At 40.5% G+C, this 16,154-nt stretch overlaps 1 protein-coding gene across 1 annotated transcript in view; it reads left to right on the top strand.

The window, feature by feature from the left end:
• The window catches only part of FYB2 (FYN binding protein 2), an 86,419-nt gene that overhangs the window by 41,895 nt on the left and 28,370 nt on the right, over window positions 1–16,154 (top strand). Inside the window, 4 exon segments of the mRNA XM_007462580.1 lie at window positions 2,285–2,387; window positions 5,426–5,585; window positions 14,663–14,774; window positions 14,871–14,911. Of these exon segments, the coding sequence (XP_007462642.1) occupies window positions 2,285–2,387; window positions 5,426–5,585; window positions 14,663–14,774; window positions 14,871–14,911 (416 nt within the window).

The raw sequence follows: 16,154 nt of genomic DNA, 5'->3' as shown, positions 1-16,154 counted from the left end.
AGGAATGAGGCCGGGGTCGTATGCAGAGCTGGATCCAGGAGGGCCTGCGCTCCCTAATTAAATTCAGAGCAACCCTGCCCAATAGAAATGTAATGCAAACCACATATGTCACTTAATTTGTTTCTAGTAGCCATCTTTAAAAAGCAAAAAAAAAAGTGAAATGATTTTAATAATGTATTTTATTTATCCTGATAGATCCCAAACATTATCATTTCAACATGTAATCAACACAAAAGTTACTAATGAAATATTTTAGATCCTTTTTTTCATACCAAGTCTTCAGGATCCAGATATGTTTTATACTTACAGCTCAATTTAAAAAAATAATAAATTTATTTATTTATTTTTGGCTGCGTTGGGTCTTCGTTGCTGCGCACGGGCTTTCTCTAGTTGCGTTGAGCGGGGGCTACTCTTTGTTGCAGTGCATGAGCTTCTCATTGCGGTGGTTTCTCTTGTTGCGGAGCACGGGCTGTAGGCGCACATGCTTCAGTAGTTGTGGCTCGTGGGCTCTAGAGCTCAGGCTCAGTAGTTGTGGCCCACAGGCTGAGTTGCTCTGCAGCATGTGGGATCTTCCCAGAGCAGGGCTCAAACCCGTGTCCCCTGCATTGGCAGGCAGATTCTTAACCACTGTGCTACCAGGGAAGTCCCGCTTACAGCTCAGTTTGGACCAGACACATTTCAAGTGTTCAATAGCCACATGTGGACAGTGGCCACTGTCTTGATGGCACAGATTTAGACCTTATCCTATAGGTTGGTGGAAACCACAATAGAGTTTTAAAGCAGAAGTAATGTACTCCTCTCTCCTAGCATTCCTAGGAGTCATAATATTAAATGTAATTTGACAGTTTTATATATATATATATATATATATATATATATATACACATATATATATATATACATATATATGTAAATCTCCATTCTGAAAAAATTTGATTTTTAGAAAAGTTCATCTTAGACTTTTGGAAAGAGACAGAGTGGGGGCTGGAACCCAGCCCTGCCTACACAGCCCCTGTTCTAATATATGTTCTAGAACTAGTGGCCTTAATGGTGGATAAGAGTCATCAGTCATTGGATGAATGGATGAGTGAAACTCCTTAAAATTCTTCCCGTTGTCTTTGGGAACAGCACTTTCTCCTGGTGTTTCTCCTTCCTTCACGACCACCTCTACTGGTTTTCTTTTTTTTTTTTTTTGTGGTACGCGGGCCTTTCACTGTTGTGGCCTCTCCCGTTGTGGAGCACAGGCTCCGGACGCGCAGGCTCAGCGGCCATGGCTCATGGGCCCAGCTGCTCCGCGGCATGTGGGATCCTCCCGGACCGGGGTACGAACCCGTGTCCCCTGCATCGGCAGGTGGACTCTCAACCACTGCGCCACCAGGGAAGCCCTCTGGTTTTCTTTGAGGTCTCTTCTGTCTCTGCCTCTTCCATGTGAATGTGGTTGTAGGACTGTCTACTTCACTGTGATGCCAGAAACAGAAGTTCTCACGTGGAGGCTGATGCTCCTTAGTGTTCTGTCCTGGCTTCCAGCTTTTTCACTAAACTCTCCACCTCGACTCCCTCCTCTGCTCTTCCACTGTGGCTGGTGTCCATATTACTGGTGCATGGCAGTCATGCCTCTTATGAAGGAATACTGGCTGGGGATCACTTTGCTACCACAGGTTGCACAGCATTAGTGCTGGGGATACAGATAAATAACAGAGCTCTGATGTTTAGTTAGTTGACAAGGGAAAGTGGAGGAACTGGAAACAGATCCATGACACTACAGTTTAATACAAGATAGAGGGACAGTGTGTTAGGGGAACAGATTAAAGGGTATGGCTGCTTGGGAGAATCAAAGCTTCTCAGAGGTAAGCTGATTTAGACAGATTGGAAAGGGTACTGTGTTTCTCAGCAGTGTAAGGTGTGGAAGGCATGACTGACAAGGGAAATAGCAAATATGAAGGGCGAGTTGCTCAAAATGGGATGGAAGGATTGGGGAATTAGGAGAGTGTAGACTAGAATAAACGTGGATAGAAGGTGCAGATGGAGACGGGGCTGGAAAGAAAGGTGGGGGCCAGATCACGGTGGGACTGATATTTTATCCATCAGGCAATGGAAGTTATTAAGAGATTTTAAGCAGGAATTCACTCTGGTATTGATTAGAGCAGGCAGAAACTCAGGGAAATTTTCTATGTTTGACTTGATTCTGGTCCCCTCATCTTTTAAAAAAAAAAAAGGTTAGGGGCCCGCTATCATCAAAATACTCTTCCCTTCACTTTTTCCCTGGTATCTCTTCACATTTCAGCCTGAAACAGGAAGACGAAGATAAAAAAATGAAGGAAAAAGAGCCATGCAGATTGGAACCACGAAAAACAGAAAAGGATCTATGTTCAGACTATGTTTCCAAGGTATCTGTGTTCTAGGGTTCCAGACCAAACAGTCCACGTCAGCCATGTAATAGGATCAGTTCATGGGGTGACTTTTTAGAGGCTGAGCCATGTAACTCTCCAGAGAGACAGAGAGACAGTCCGAAGATGCAGTGGGTGTTGGGTGTTTTATCAAAGAAATCGACAGGACACTAACACTGAACTCTAGCCTTGGATTTTCCACTTATTAGCCAGGAAGCAGGCCTCATAAGCGGGGCTGAGATGGGTATGAGTTCAGCAAGGTACCCAGAGGGCAAAATACAAAGAGACAGTCACTCAGATGCCCACCCTGCTCTTGCAGAACCTGGAGGGAGGGCTCCTTAAGTTCTGTGCTCTGAGGCCCTGCTAAGAACAGGGAGTTAGTCTCTGAGCTCAGGCGTCTCATGTATAAAGTGAGAATAAATAATCCACACCTGATTATACCATCCCCACTCCCATCCTGATTCTACCTCATTTGTGACGGGAAAATGAAATGACATAATGTAGATGAAGGTGTTTCGTAAGCCACAAGCTACCATTAAAATGAAATATATTGTTGTTAATAAATTAATGGATTAATTAACATTGTTTGTTAATAGTAAACACTGTATATGTGTGTATCCATATCCAATGGACACTATCCCCTTCAAAACCGTGTGGTCAGAGGCTTAAACAATAGATACCACTGGGGCTACAACCAGGGCTCAAAACATTTGAGATGCCTGTTTGAGATGTGCCTACCTCAACCTATCAAATTGTTCCAGTTCCACCCAGGGCTTGGGTAAATCAAGCACCTTGGTGGTGGTGTGGGCCTGAACTGGGGTGTAGGCCCAGAGGCTGGGCTGGACCAGGTTGGGTGTTTACAGAGGGTCACAAAACGGCATAATTCAAAGAAGTAAGTCATTAATAACAAAAGACAGGGACCAGAGCCAGTGCAGCAGCATGGTGTGTCAAGGACGGAGCGCAGGAGCAAGGCCATAATGGGTGATGAGGCCGGAAATCAGGAAGGGGGTCATCAGGAGCATAGGAGAAAGGCAGCAGAGGAACATGATTAAAGACACTGGCCATGAGGGACCTCCCTGGCGGTCTAGTGGTTAAGACTTCACCTTCCAATACCGGGGGTGCAGGTTCGATCCCTGGTGGGGGAGCTAAGATTCCACATGCCTCACAGCCATAAAACCAAAACATAAAACATAACAGAAGCAATATTGTAACACATTCAATAAAGACTTTAAAAATAGTCCACATCCACAAAAAGAAAGAAAAAGGGATACTGACCATGAAAGGGCAAAAGCAGGGATGTGGCCTTTTTCAGTGCTGACCAAGTGCTGGCCAAGAGCCAGAGATGGGGTCAGGTTACCACCAAAGGGATATAGTCCTACTTTCATGGAGTGGATTTGAGTTTGGGAAATTGTTAAGTTATTTGGAATGTGTTAGGTAAATGTGGTGGGTGGTCTAGCTGGGCAGTGCTCTTTGGGGTCAAATGTAGACGATACCTCTGTAGGAATACAATCCATTGTGATTCAAACTGACTCTGTAGGAAACATTCCCCAGGACAGCCCTCAGAGAACCCGTGCACTGCTGCAGTAGGGGCTCTGCTGAAGGACGGTGGTCACTATATTTGCGTGAAACACCATATTTGTGTCATTTGTGGAAGGATATCATTACTTTGCTGTCATTTTTCCCCATTTAAAAATTTCATTCTTGGCTGTGTGACTTAAAAGAATGCCCCCTCTTCTTTTCCTCTTCGTTTGCCCAGATCCCACCAAGAACTCAGGAAATTCCATGCCTTGTATCTATTCATTATTTTACCTTTTTGCAAATACTTTGAGATGATTGTCACAGTGAACCCTGTGTCCACTTGTAGTCGAAAGGACAGTAATCTCCTCTCCCATCGTCATCTCGTAATTATGAAATACTTGGATGGTCAGAAGTGCCCCAATTCGCCTCTGCCTCCAGCGTCTCTTCCTGCCAATCTATCCAGATCTTTCTGAAATGCAAATCTGATCAGGTTTCTCCCCTGCCTAGCTCCCTAAGACTAGGAGATAAAGCCCACACTTTTTGCCTCGTGTGCAAGACCCTTCATAACTCAGCTCCATTCTAGCTAACATTTTCAGCCTCACCTCCAGTCTTTCCTCCTCTGTCCCCTTCACTCTTCCTTCATCAGTAGCCTCTGTCCCACCCTTATGAGGACACCAACACTTCTGTCCCTTTGCCTGTGTTGATTTATCTACCAGGTATTCCTTATCCCTTCAACCAGTCTCTTCTTAAATTTTAAAATAGTTTCATAAAACCTGCTTCTGAAGTCTTCCCCACCCTGTCTCCTAGCCACAAGAACTGACCTGCCCCTCCTATTTCCACCTCAGTGAGCAATCCTGCTGTAAATGATATTCACCACAATATATCTTAATTGTTTGCATGTATTGCTCCATGACCAGCGTGGAAGCCACTATGCCCATCGCATCTCTCTGTTTCTCCAGGGTTTAGCACGTTATTTCCTTCAGTAAGTGCGTGACAGATGCTGGAGGGAGGAAGTGTGGAAAGAAGCGGGGGGGAAACAGAAGAATGGAGGGTGGGAAGATGAAATGTCAGGCAAAAGGAACACAGCAACCTTTGGTAGGCAAGAGCACAGGGCTCTGGGGTCCAGTCCTGCCTGGGCAGATGACTAGCTGTGAGACCAGAAGTCAGTTATTTAACCTTTCTAAATTCTTTATCAAGAGGAATCATATTTTTTGAATGGGATGTCATGAAGAGTAAGTGAGATAAAATATATCAAGAGCCTATCCTGCGGTCAGAGCTCCATTATATCCTGACTGTGTCCTATGGGCCTGCCTCTGTGCCAGCCATTCACTGGCTGTTCAAAGGGCAACAAAAGACATTATATGTGCTCCTGTGAAACTTAGAGAGATAAGACTCTGTTAAATAAAGGAATAAACAGTGGCTACCTGGGAGGAATGAATGAATACAGAACAGCATGAGTAAGCAAAAAACCAACAGATAAACCAAAACCCCTCCAGACTGTTCCTGTTGCATGTGTTTAGGTGGGTGCCTATGAAGACACACCTAGAAAAACCCAGATGGTGAAAGTCCACAGGGGTAGGAGGAGCACACTGGCCGGGAAGCAGGACACTGAGATTGACGTCATCCAGACAGAGGCCTGCCTCAAGGACCCCAAGCTGGCCATACACTCCGATGGCCACTGTGAGTTGTGTTTCTTCCTGGTTCTCTTCACCATTATCGAATTATTTTAAAGCTGTGTGTGACCAAAATTTTAATTTCTTTTATAAATATTTACTGAGCATCTATTATATACAAAGTCACTTGCCTGAGTGAGGCAGCTGTGCAAGAGTGAACAATCACTGGATTTAGAAGTAGAAGGCCTGCGTTCAAATCTAGGCTCTCATACTTATTAGCTACGTAACACAGTAACTCTATTCCTTCATATATTTCAGTTTCCTCATTTATAAAAAGGGATCATAAAAAAAAGGGGGATCATAATGTAGATCAAACTGGGGTTTGGTGAGGACCAAATCTGACATATGTTACGCAATAGGTACTCAGCAAATGTTGCTGATTTCTTTTTATATGTACCGGCTCCTATTGTTCTTTGTAGACCCAAGACATTGACACACTGATGCATAGTACGATATTATTCTTTGACTTTATTCAAGTCGCATTTTACTTTCATGTGAGTCAAGACTCTTGATTGCAAGTAATCAAATCATAGTGTGTTAAGCAAAAGAGGAAAAGGAGGCTCACCTAGCAGAAGGTTTGGGTATGGCTGGACCCAGGGACACAAAGAGTATCACAGGAACTCAGTATTACGTTTTCTACTCCTGGCTTTGCTCCCCTCCCTCTTGTCTCCATTTTCAAGCAGACTGTACCCTTGTGGAGGCAAGGTGGCATCTAGCAGTGACAGGCTTACGCACTATCTGTCCTCTTAGGAACCCCAGAAGAAAACTAGAAGTGGTTATCCTCTCAACAGTTTCAAGAAAAGGCCCAGATTTGAGTCTTGTTGGCTTGATTGTGTCACATGCCAACCCCTAACCAGTTATCATGAATGTGGGATAGGATGTTCTGATTGACCCACAGCCAGTGTCATAAATTCACATCTGGAGCTGAAGGCAGAATTATTTCTACCCAATTGGTATCATTTCAGATTGAAGGATTTTCCCAAGGAAAATTAGAAAGCTGTTATCATGAAAAAACAGTAGACACTGGGAAGGCAAAACAGATGTCTACTCCAGCCCAATAAGCCATGGCAAACATTTCATAATGTGCTATAATCAGAGTGATGAGAATACATTGCAATCATAAGATGGACTCAGGCCCTATAAAGTCTGCCTCCAGGCTAGCAGGTGGCTGCATCCTTGCCACCCACCTCCTTCCCAATATACTCTTTATTCTAAGTTAACTGACTATGTCATGTGCTTTAGCGCCCCTATAACTTCGCTTGACCTCTGTCCTCTGAGATGGTTTTATGCCCATTCTTTACCTGCTGATGTCCTAGTCATCCTTCAAGATCTATCTCAGAAGTCACTTCTTCTGAGGCCTTCCTTACCTCCATCCTCCTCTTTCCCACTCTCCAGAGACCATAATCGCTCACTCTTCTCTGTTTCCAGGACACTTAAACAGCAACCAAATGACCACTTTTCCATATTAGGTTTTAGAGTCAAGCATTTCTAGGACCCAGAATTACTATGCATTAATCCTACAACCTTGGGAAATTTACTTACTTTTATGTACACATCGGGGTAGTACTATTTATTTCCCAGGGCTCTTTGTCAATGCATATAAAGTATGTGGTTCATTGCTATATAACTGTCCGTTCTCTTCATTTCCTTTTTTTTTAAAAAAATTACAGTGTGCCTTACATTATAATTCACAGTGTACGTGCTTGTTTCCCACGGTACACAGTGAGCACCATGGGATCAGATACCATTTGATATTTTTGATATTTTGATATTTTTCTCTGTATCTCTGCAACCTGGCACAGTGGATATACCCAACAAAACTTTGTTAAAGGGAGGAATGAAAGAATAAATCAAACTTCAGTGAGAGAGTATGGTAGATTTGACAATCTGAATGATTTTCATGACTAAAACAAGTAAAGAATAATTTTTTTTTGGAAAATTCATAAAAGTATAACAGAACTGATTTAAAAGGAAGCATCCACATACCTGCAGTAACCAGGAACCCTGGGCAATGAGTGAGTGCCAAAGCTACTCTGGCCCTGAGGGTTTTCACTGAGCTCTGAATCCCTTGAGCTCCGGTTTTGACTGCATGGTGTACAGAGGACAGGAGCTATAACCCAGGGCTTGCCCAAAGTGAGTTTATAACAGAGACCTCAAAGAATTATGTCCACACAGAATGAATAGGACTGTGCCTATTCTTAACAGTACTATATGGTGTACTTATAAATTTATTATAAAACTAAACCTCAAGTGTTCTGAGCACAATACAATTTAGAAAAAATAAAGAAATGGGACAAATAACAAAAGACATTTCTAATGAGATAAATGACACATGAAAAGCACAGAGGTAGTGTTGAATCTAAAACCACGCCTTAAGATGAGATGTGGATAGACTAATTTGGAGTGTAGAAAAAAATGGAAGAGGGGAAAACAAGCTGAAGTGAATAAAAGAGTTAAAGGAGAGGCCTAAATATGGGGCTGAAAACCATTTTCAAGCAATTAAGTACTGTCCGTGAAGAGTCACTATAGATTTGGGAATTACACTATGTGTTGAAAACAGTCTGAAGAAGATCCTTCTAAGTAATCTGTACCTACTGCTAAAGTACAAGGGGAGTTTGTGCTAAACCCATTTAATAGTTCTCTGCAATAGTTCCCCACTCTCTTGTGATGAGAAGCACAAAATGTTTAGTCAAGGAAAGTGGGCGTGAAAACAGAGAGGAAAGTTTTGAGGAAAAAAAATACAATTGAGTGTCTTTCTATACTCCTTCTATACAAATGGGCCTCTTTTGAAAAAAAAATGAACAAAATAAAAAGAACTACTTCCTTCCATGAAAAGAAAAGAAAAATTAATAAGACAAACCCCAGGGAGCAGAAGGAAATTTGCCCATTTTGCCCCTGGTGCTGGGTAAAGGGAAAAAAAATCTGTTACCATAGCTGGTCCTCATGCACACATTGGGAAAATTCATTGATCTATACTCTTATGATTTGTGCCCTTTCCTATATGTTATACTGTAATTAAAATTTTAATTATTTTACTAAGGTAACTGTCAAACAATAGACACAGCATGTATACTTTCCAAATAAATAAAAAAGAAAAACAGAATGAAGAAAAGAGAAGAAACCTCAGTCAATCAAGCACAAGGAAAACGAGGGAAAAATAGAACAAATAAAAAGTATGCAATAAAATACTAGATATAAATTTCAAAATATCAGTAAACCCTATAAACATGAAACTCTCTAATTAGAGGACATATGCATTCAAATCATTCAATATTAAAAAATATTTGAGTAGCTTTTATGTCCCCAGCATTGTTCTAGGTGCTGGGGATATAGCAGTAAATAAACCAGACAAAACTTCCTGTCCTCATGGAGATTACATTCTGATCTGAGGAGACAGATGATAAATATATACACAATAAAATATTCACTATGTGGAATGGTAGTAAATATTATAGAAAAAAAATAATAAAGCAAAGAGAGAGAATTACGGGGTCTTACCTGGTGGTGCAGTGGTTAAGAATCCACCTGCCAATGCAGGGGACACAGGCTCGAGCCCTGGTCCTGAAAGATCCCACAGGGTGGGGCAGTGTTAAAGACCCCCCCTGCCAATGCAGGGGACACAGGCTCGAGCCCTGGTCCTGAAAGATCCCACACACCGCAGAGAAACCAAGCCCATGCACCACAACTACTGAGCCTGTGCTCTAGAACCTGCGAGCCACAACTACGGAGCCTGAGTGCCATAAATGCTGAAGCCTAGAGCCCATGCTCTGCAACAAGAGAAGCCACCACAATGAGAAGCCCACGCACCGCAGCAAAGAGTAGCCCCCGCTCACCACAACTAGAGAAAGCCTGCACGCAGCAGCGAAGACCCAATGCACCCAAAAACAAAATAAATACATTTAAAAAAAAAAAGAAAAAGAGAATTAGGGAGGCAGGTGGAGGGAGTGGAAGTTGCAATTTTAAAGTGCACATAGATGACCTCAAAGATGTAAAGTAGGTGAGGAATAGAGCCATGGCTATCCAGAATGTTCTAGGGAGAGAGAGGAAGGAATGCAAATATCCCAGGGCAGGAGTCTACTACATGTGTTGGTAGAATAGCTAGGTGGCCAGTGTGGCTGGAGCAGTGACTGAAGGAGACTGTAGGAGGAGATAAGGTCAGAGAGATAACAAGGGGCCAGATAATATAGGGGCTTCTATAGACCATTGCAAGAACTTTGGCATTTGTTCTAAGAGATATATATTTTTTTAATAACATTGAAAGGTTTTGAGCACAAGAACAGAATGATCTGACTTGTATTTTAAAGAATCATATCTCAGTTGCTGTCTTGAAAGAAGAATGTAGAAGAACCTGGGACCTGTTAGGAGTTTGTTGCAATAATTTAACTGAGAGACGTTGGTAGCATGGAGGAGGGTACCGCAGTCGAGTTGTTGAGATATGCTTGGATTCAGGATATAGATCGAAAGTCAAGCTGACAGATGGCTGTGGATTGGAGGTGGGACATGAGAGAGAAAGGAGTCAAGGACGTCTTCAAGGTTTTGGACCTGAGCAACTGAAAGGTTGGGGTTGCTGCTCTTTGTTGAGATGGGGCAGACTTCAGGAAGAGCACATTCACAGAGAGAAAACAAGAGTTTGGTTTGGAATGTAATGTGTTGAGACAACCAAATGGAAATGGTGTGAAGGTTGAACTCATGAGAGATGTCTAACTTAGGGATGTAACTTGAGAGTTGTCTGTGTTTTTAAAATGAAGCCATAAACATTTTTCAATACATCTGCCTCAAAAAGGAAGGAGTAAGAAAGAAAAAAAAGTGTCCTGAAGTAAGAATTAAGCAACTGTGTGTTCAGCATCTTTGCTTTGTGCTGGAGAAACATACCAATAGCTCCGTAAGAAAAAGTAGGGCCTTTATGCCTCTGGGAGCTGACATTCACTGAGATGGTTTGGGGCCTATATGCTAACTGACTTCTTGTCAGAGGATAAAATCTTGTTGCTTGGTGCCTTTAATTAATAGACAAAAGTCAGAGAGCCCCATACAGGATAAATCCAAGGAGAAACACGCCAAGACACATATTTATCAAACTATCAAAAATTAAATACAAAGAAAAAATATTAAAAGCAGCAAGGGAAAAACAACAAATAACATAACCTTATGTTAGCATAAGGTTAACAGCTGATCTTTCAGCAGAAACTCTGCAAGCCAGAAGGGAGTGGCAGGACATATTGAAAGTGATGAAAGGGAAAAACCTACAACCAAGATTACTCTACCCAGCAAGGATCTCATTCAGATTCGACGGAGAAATTAAAATCTTTACAGATAGGCAAAAGTTAAGAGAATTCAGTACTACCAAACCAGCTCTACAACAAATGCTAAAGGAACTTCTCTAGGCAGGAAACACAAGAGAAGGAAAAGACCTACAATAGCAAACCAAAAAAAATTAAGAAAATGGTAATAGGAACATACATGTTGATAATTACCTTAAATGTAAATGGGTTAAACGCTCCAACCAAAAGACATAGACTGGCTGAATGGGTACAAAAACAAGACCCGTATATATACTGTCTACAAGAGACCCACTTCAGGCCTAGGGACACATACAGACTGAAACTGAGGGGATGGAAAAAGATACTCCACGCAAATGGAAATCAAAAGAAAGCTGGAGTAGCAATTCTCATATCAGACAAAATAGACTTTAAAATAAAGACAATTACAAGAGACAAAGAAGGACACTACATAATGATCAAGGGATCAGTCCAAGAAGAAGATAAAACAATTGTAAATACTTATGCACCCAACATAGGAGCACCTCAATACATAAGGCAAATGCTAACAGCCATAAAAGGAGAAATCTACAGAAACACAGTCATAGCAGGGGACTTGAACAGCCCACTTTCGCCAATGGACAGATCATCCAAAGTGAAAAGAAGAAAGGAAATACAAGCTTTAAATGATACATTAAACATGGACTTAATTGATATTTATAGGACCTTCCATCCCAAAATAGCAGGTTACAATTTCTTCTCAAGTGCTCTTGGAACATTCTCCAGGATAGATCATATCTTGGGTCACAAATCAAGCCTTGGAAAATTTAAGAAAATTGAAATCATATCAAATATCTTTTCCGACCACAACACTATGAGACTAGAAATCAATTACAGGGAAAAATCTGTAAAAAATACAAACACATGGAGGCTGAACAATACACTACTAAATAACCAAGAGATCACTGAAGAAATCAAAGAGGAAATCAAAAAATACCTAGAGACAAATGACAATGAAAACACGACAACCCAAAACCTACAGGATGCAGCAAAAGCAGTTAAAGAGGAAAGTTTATAGCAATGCAATCCTACCTCAAGAAACAAGAAACATCTCAAATAAACAACCTAACCTTACACCTAAAGCAATTAGAGAAAGAAGAACAAAAACCCCCCAAAGTTAGTAGAAGGAAAGAAAGCATAAAGATCAGGTCAGAAATAAATGAAAAAGAAATGAAGGAAACAATAGCAAAGATCAATAAAACTAAAAGCTGGTTCTTTGAGAAGATAAACAAAATTGATAAACCATTAGCCAGACTCATCAAGAAAAAAAGGGAGAAAAATCGATAGAATTAGAAATGAAAAAGGAGAAGTAACAACTGACACTGCAGAAATACAAAAGATCATGAGAGATTACTACAGGAAACTATATGCCAATAAAATGGACAACCTGGAAGAAATGGACAAATTCTTAGAAAAGCACAACCTTCCGAGACTGAACCAGGAAGAAATAGAAAATATAAACAGACCAATCACAAGCACTGAAATTGAAACTGTGATCAAGATAGTTTGGTACTGGCACAAAAACAGAAATATAGGTCAATGGAACAGGATAGAAAGCCCAGAGATAAACCCACGCACCTATGGTCAACCAATCTATGAATAAGGAGGCAAGGATATACAATGGAGAAAAAACAATCTCTTCAATAAGTTGTGCTGGGAAAACTGGACAGCTACATGTAAAAGAACGAAATTAGAACACTCCCTAACACCATACATAAAAATAAACTCAAAATGGATTAAAGACCTAGATGTAAGGCCAGACACTATCAAACTCTTAGAGGAAAACATAGGCAGAACACTCTATGACATAAATCACATCGAGATCCTTTTTGACCCACCTCCTAGGGAAATGGAAATAAAAACAAAAATAAACAAATACGACCTAATGAAACTTAAAAACTTTTGCACAGCAAAGGAAACCATAGACGAGACAAAAAGACAACACTCAGAATGGGAGAAAATGTTTGCAAATGAAGCAACTGACAAAGGATTAATCTCCAAAATTTACAAGCAAATCATGCAGCTCAATATCAAAAAAACAACCCCATACAAAAATGGGCAGAAAACCTAAACTGACATTTCTCCAAAGAAGATATACAGATTGCTAACAAACACGTGAAAGGATGCTCAGCATCACTAATCATTAGAGAAATGCAGATCAAAAGTACAATGAGGTATCACCTCACACCAGTCAGAATGGCCATCATCAAAAAATCTACAAACAATAAATGCTGGAGAGGATGTGGAGAAAAGGGAGCCCTCTTGCACTGTTCTTGGGAATGTAAATTGATACAAACACTATGGAGAACAGTATGGAGGTTCCTCAGAAATCTAAAATTAGAACTACCATATGACCCAGCAATCCCACTACTGGGCATATACCCTGAGAAAACCATAATTCAAAAAGAGTCATGTACCAAAATGTTCATTGCAGCTCTATTTACAACAGCCAGAACATGGAAGCAATCTAAGTGTCGATCGACAGATGAATGGATAAAGAAGATGTGGCACATATATACAATGGAATATTACTCAGTCATAAAAAGAAACGAAATTGAGTTATTTGTAGTGAGGTGGATGGACCCAGAGACTGTCATACAGAGTGAAGTAAGTCAGAAAGATAAAAACAAATACCGTATGCTAACACATATGCATGGAATCTAAAAAAAAAAAAAAAAGGTTCTGAAGAACCTAGGGGCAGGGCAGGAATAAAGACAGAGACGTAGAGAATGGACTTGAGGACACGGGGTGGGGGAAGGGTAAGCTGGGATGGAGTGAGAGAGTGGCATGGACATATATACACTACCAAATGTAAAATAGATAGATAGTGGGAAGCAGCCACATAGCACAGGGAGATCAGCTCGGTGCTTTGTGACCACCTAGAGGGGTGGGATAGGGAGAGTGGGAGGGAGATGCAAGGGGGAGGAGATATGGGTATATATGTATATGTATAGCTGATTCACTTTGTTATAAAGCAGAAACTAACACACCATTGCAAAGCAATTATACTCCAATAAAGATGTAAAAAAAAATAGATAAAAGTCAATGTGCTTATTGTTATTTCTCAGATATATTTCTTATTTCTGATTAATAGTTCATGTCTGCAAATGGTTCTGAATCACCCATACTGTAAATATTAACCTATGCCAACAGATAAAAAGGTGACAGCTTTAGGGTTATGACAAGTTTACAGCTCTGTGAAATAAACCAGCTCCTCCATGTAACAGGCTAGCTACTTGTGAAAAGAATCCCTAGGCATTTTTTAACCTGGCACACTATCTGGCTGAATCCATCACTAATGCATAATCAATGTTGGCATGTGCTCAATCAACTTGTCTAAGAAATTTTACTTTAATAAAAAATGCCACAAAGTAGATAAAGTCATCTAAATGTAGGGATTGAAGCCCCAGGGCTGCACCTTGGTAGACTTCAACATTTGAGGGCAGGGATTAGAGGAAGAAACATCCAAGAAGAGGGAGGAATCACTGGTTTACTGGGTAATTGGCACCCTTCATAAATATGTATTAATCCTTGCCACAATCATCCAAGAGGGGTTACTATCATTATCCCAACTTGAGAGAATCATAACTGAGGCTCAGCAAGGTGAAGTGGTTTGCCAAAGGATCATATATATCAAGGTTATAATCTAGTGTTACCATATTTAATCTGCCTTTTCCTATTACTGTCTCCATTGCCAGTGACATGTGTGAATGCATTTATGAGAGCAGTTGATGAGATGTTCTCAGGGTGTTCTCTGTTTTCCTTACAGGGGGGTATGTGAAGGCCTTGGAGATGACTAAAGAAACCCCAGGCCAAGGAGCCTTTAAACCAAATTCCATTTCCGAGACGTATGATGATGTTGAGTACCCTGGGAGAGAGGGGTAAGTATGTGCCAGCCCTTCAGTGAGATGAATGTGATGAGACTTTAAAAGTACAATACAACAGGTCAATGGTCTTTGTATCTTTTCTCCCCACAGAGCAAAGTCAGATTTCTCTAACTCATTTGTCTCAGATAATGGTAAGTTTAAGAAAACATTTGAAACTGTCAATAGGAATTGCTAAGAGTTTCTGTGGCAGATTAGTAGTAAGGTATCTTTTATTTACATATTTTTATTAATGCCATTTGGGTGGGGTGATGATGATAAGCTAATAGAAGTGGTTCAAGGTATGTGTGAATAAATGTATTTAGAATCATGAAGGTGAAGATGCTGGTAATGGGTCTTTTGTGGCAAGAAAGCAACTTTGATGTGAAATTACTTTCTTCCTGATCTCTTCACAGTCCAAGTCTGAAGATAGGAATGTGTTTTACTTAAAACACTTGTATGGATTCTCAATGCTTTTTAAAAATATCGAAGTATAGTTTACTTACACATTAGTTTCAGATGTACAACATAGTGATTTTATATTTTTATAGATTATAGTCCACTTAAAGTTATTTTAAAATATTGGTCATAGTCCCTGTGCTGTACATCATATCTTTGTATCTTATTTATTTTATAGCTAGTAGTCTGTATCTCTTAATCCCCTTCCACATCTTGCCCATACCCTACCTTGCCCCTTCCTCCACCCTTCATCCCACTGGTAACAATTGGTTCTCTATATCTGTGAGTCTGTTTTGTTATATTCATTTATATTTCTTTTCTTTTTCTTTTTTAGATTCCACATGTAAGTAAAAACATACAGTCTTTGTCTTTCTATGTCTGGCTTATTTACTAAGCATAACACTCTCCAAGTCCATCCATGTTGTTGCAAATGGCAAAATTTCATTCTTTTTTATGGCTGAGTAGTATTCCTGTGTGTGTGTGTGTGTGTGTGTGTGTACACTACATCTTCTTTATCCATTCATCTGTTAATGGACACTGAGGTTGCTACTGTATCTTGGCCATTGTAAATAATGCTAATATGAACATTAGGGTGCATCTTTTTTGAATTAGTGTTTGCATTTTCTTCAGATAAACACCAGGAGTGGAATTTCTGGATCATGTGGCAGTTCTATTTTTAATTATTTGAGGAACCTTCATACTGTTTCCCATAGTGGTTGCACCAATTTACATTCCCAACAACAGTGTAGGAGGGTTCCCTTTCCTCCACATCCTCACCAACATCTTTTGTCATCTTTTTTTTTTTTTTTTTACCATCTTTATTGGAGTATAATTGCTTTACAATGGTGTGTTAGTTTCTGCTTTATAACAAAGTGAATCAGCTATACATATACATATATCCCCATATCTCCTCCCTCTTGCATCTCCCTCCCACCCTCC

This window comes from Lipotes vexillifer, unplaced genomic scaffold (genome assembly GCF_000442215.2).
Source record: "Lipotes vexillifer unplaced genomic scaffold, Lipotes_vexillifer_v1.1 scaffold54, whole genome shotgun sequence".
Lineage (NCBI taxonomy): Eukaryota > Metazoa > Chordata > Mammalia > Artiodactyla > Lipotidae > Lipotes > Lipotes vexillifer.
The sequence above is the reverse complement of the archived record's forward strand: the minus strand, read 5'-3'. Positions and strand labels throughout refer to the sequence as shown.